Here is a 3,567-nt window from a genome sequence, read left to right as displayed (position 1 = left end):
GCTGAGGGATTGAGCACAGAGGAGAGAAGGAGCGCTCGAGAGAGAGGGAGCCGCTGCCTTCGAGGTTTGAAGCGGTCGCGGCAGGAGGGAAGGGGGTGAAGAAGAAAGGGGATTAGAAGGGGAGGGAGAGGGTAGCGCTCCGTCATTGCCGCCACTGCTACCGACCTCGCCGCCACTTCGTGTCCTCGCCACTGCACCTCGCCGATTCGGCTTCTACTTCTGCTTCGGCTTCTGCTTTTGCTCCCAATTCTACTTCTGCATCTGCATCTGCTTCTTCTTTTGCTTCTGCGTCTGTGTCTGCTTTTGTTTCTGTTTTGTTTCTGCTTTGATTTTTGTTTTGCTTCTGGTTCTGCTTCTGATTTTGAGTTTGATTTATTATTTTTCTTATTTCATTGTTGTTGTGTGTTGAATTTGTTGTTGAATTTGATGTTAGTTTCTGAATTTGAATAATGTGTCATTGTTGGTGTTTTTGAATCTGATTATTAGTATTTGGTGGGAGTAAAGGAGGTGGTGGTGGTGGTAAAGGTAGTGGTGATGAAGGGTATTTTTGTCCATAAAAAGTTAAAAGGACGATTTTAATACCAAATAAAACATTGGGGACGATTTTAAATTCAAAATAACATTGTGGATGAATTTGATTTTGACCCTAAACTTTAGGGACCAAAACAATACTTACCCCTTAAAATAATAAGGGAAATAGCATTTAGATGCGCGCATAAAAGTTTATGAGCTATTATTATCTCAGGAAAGAATATATGTATAGCATAAGTGGAGATTGTTGAAATTTTTTTTAATTTTTTAATTTGTTTGTGGGCAATACATATATTAATTACAATCACAAATTATGCTATTTCAAATTAAATGACTTATATAGCGATGATCTCATTTATTGTTATAAATACTAAATTGAATAAGTCACAATTACTTTTGATTTAGAATTAAATGAGAATAAAATAAGATACTATCTTTACTAGTGTTAAACCCGTGCGATGCACGGGCTTACATTTAAATTTGACATGGTAAATCGAAAATAATATTTTATAATCATAAATTTCTCGAGTTTAGTATAACACTATCATCGTCATTATATAATAAACGTACTGAATATGCTGTTTTATCTTTATTCAAAGTAAAATACAAATGAAACAGTTTGAAGCCTATAATATTCTTGAATCATAAAGAAGGAGACATGAAAAAATAAGAATATATATAACTGTAATAGTAGCATATCAATTTTACACTAAATTTTATATCAAAAGGCTAATAAAAATTTATTGACAACCTAGTATCTTACTAACATCATTAGAAAAGCAATTGGCATATGATGTTGTGCTTCCTGTTACGCATTTCATCTCAAATCCGAAAGCAGGGTTATAGATAAATTAGTTATATCTACAGTAAATATTTGTACAAAAGTGTAAATCATAACATGTTATTAGAATAAAAATAATATTTTTCTTACCTAAATATTATTAAAAACTTCTTTAAACACGACATTTGTTGTTAATGATTTTGGATTGCTGTCTTCGTCCAGAATTCTGAAGAAGACATTAGAAACCTCATGTTCGTTTGTAGCTTCAAAACTTTACAGAACGACCACAGATGGAATGAGTTAATAGCTGATGATAATATATCATGTCTACTCCCTTTCGAAATCATCGAAAGTATTTGTCTAAAATGACCTCCTAGAACGACAACTTTACCACTAAATGGTTAATATGTCTTATGTTGATCGGTAACTGACATAAGATCCCTGAGCGTCCGATCAAGTGCTTCAAAGCACATTTTATTGAGTATTGGAACTTCATCCCAAATTATTAAGCTACTTTGGATAAGCAGCTCAGCCTTCAAACTGCTATCTTTGATGTTGCAAGTAGATTCACAGTAATTGTAATATGTATTAAAAACCTAGAATGAGCCGTTATGCTACCAGGTAGGAGTAAAAACGCAATTCCACTAAATGTGACATTTAAAACAATCTTTTCTCTGGACCGAATAGTAGAAGAAAGTTCATTTCAAATAAATGTCTTACCACACCCATCATGCCCATAAATGAAGTGAAAACCACCAAAGCCTATAATAACAGCATTGAGTATTTCATCAGATACTAACCGTTGCTCATGAATCATCTTTTGTTCCATTGAATTAATTTAAATGTAGCTTTTAGATACTATTTTTATTTGGATTTTAGGATTTAATGGGTATCATGTTTAAATATAAATAATAACTTCAGGATTTTGGTCTCCAACATATCAAAATTGTTTCTGTAGTTCTTTTTTCATTAAAGTATTGTGATTCGGCCTTATTCAAAATATAAAAGATTTTGATTGAAAAATATAAAAAAATCAAATTCTTCCCATCACTCTTATGAGTATAGGTATATTTTTATATTATGATATATATTTTTTATGATTTAATATAAATGATCTGAATTAATAAAATTATTTATTTTAACAACTTCAAGAAGTTTCCTTTCCGTAACAATTATACGAATTATAAATGTGCCATTTCATTTAATTATTATTGTGCATTATATACACTAATAATCCTTTTGAAAAGCTATAACTACTTCAAAATTTGGCAAAGGTTATTAACACGTACGTGTATGTATATATATGCTTCAAGTGATTACAATGTCGATCGTGATTTTATCTTCATGTGTAACAAATTGAATTGGATATGCCGTATATTGTTAAATGTACCAAATCCATATACAATCGCATTAAGTTATTTCGGCAAGAAGAAAATAAAACTATCTTGGCAGAACTCTCAATTCATTTTTTCATCGGAAACAAAACTATCTTGGCATGACATGAAGGAACGATAATACTATGGAGATTAAAAAAATAGCTAAAATTTGTTTTATTCATTATTTATTAATTTTAATAATAATTAATAAATATTAAATAAAATAAATTTTAACTATTTTTTATTTTTTTTTAATTAATAATAATAATAATAATTAATAATATCTCAAAGTGGTTGTCCCAATGTGAATTCCAAATCCAAATTAGGTTTCTTGGGGCTTGTTGATGCTGACACGTTTGAAGATGAGCTTCCATCTGATATTCTCTCATAGCTTACACACTTTGGATCCATTTCCTTCTGAAAACAAACAAAAAAAATTAAATTAAAAAATATTAGGAATAAAAATTTCTAGCTACTTTAATTTATGTAGTGAGAATATATATTATAAAGGGGAAAAAATTAAACTAAATGAAAGAATTTCAAATATTCTAGTAATATCATATTTTAATAATTTTAGCCGTAAATTTTAATTATAAAATATATAAAGTTAATTAAAATCATCAACTAAAATATTTATAATAACTGAAAACCTAAAAAAAAAATTAAATATAACGTAACAGTATAGTTGAAAGCAGCACAAAATTAAACAAGAGATATTTATTTGAAAAGGTTTTGGGAATCAAATTAAAGGACATTTTGACTAGAGAATAATTACAGAATATTTATATCACTACACCTAAAAGCCTGCTAGAATTTGCAATGTTCATGTGATATAGCTTCCAATTATTTTTCTCCATAGCTACATTAATTAGCATTCAC

The 3,567-nt window shown here is 29.6% G+C and overlaps 1 protein-coding gene across 2 annotated transcripts in view; it reads right to left on the bottom strand.

Annotated features, from left to right (window-relative positions):
- LOC107642351 (probable transcription factor KAN2) overlaps positions 2,942-3,567 on the bottom strand; it is a 5,295-nt gene continuing 4,669 nt past the window's right edge. Inside the window, exon 6 of one of the 2 annotated variants that reach the window (XM_021122757.1) lies at positions 2,942-3,102. In XM_021122757.1, coding sequence (XP_020978416.1) covers positions 2,974-3,102 — 129 coding nt within the window. In that variant the 3' untranslated portion in view covers positions 2,942-2,973. Of the gene's footprint in view, positions 3,106-3,567 lie in introns of both variants that reach the window. The other variant, XM_016345676.2, reaches the window with a different exon arrangement.

Source organism: Arachis ipaensis, chromosome B05 (genome assembly GCF_000816755.2).
Source record: "Arachis ipaensis cultivar K30076 chromosome B05, Araip1.1, whole genome shotgun sequence".
Lineage (NCBI taxonomy): Eukaryota > Viridiplantae > Streptophyta > Magnoliopsida > Fabales > Fabaceae > Arachis > Arachis ipaensis.
Note: the sequence above shows the minus strand (reverse complement) of the source record. Positions and strands in the feature narration are given on the sequence as shown.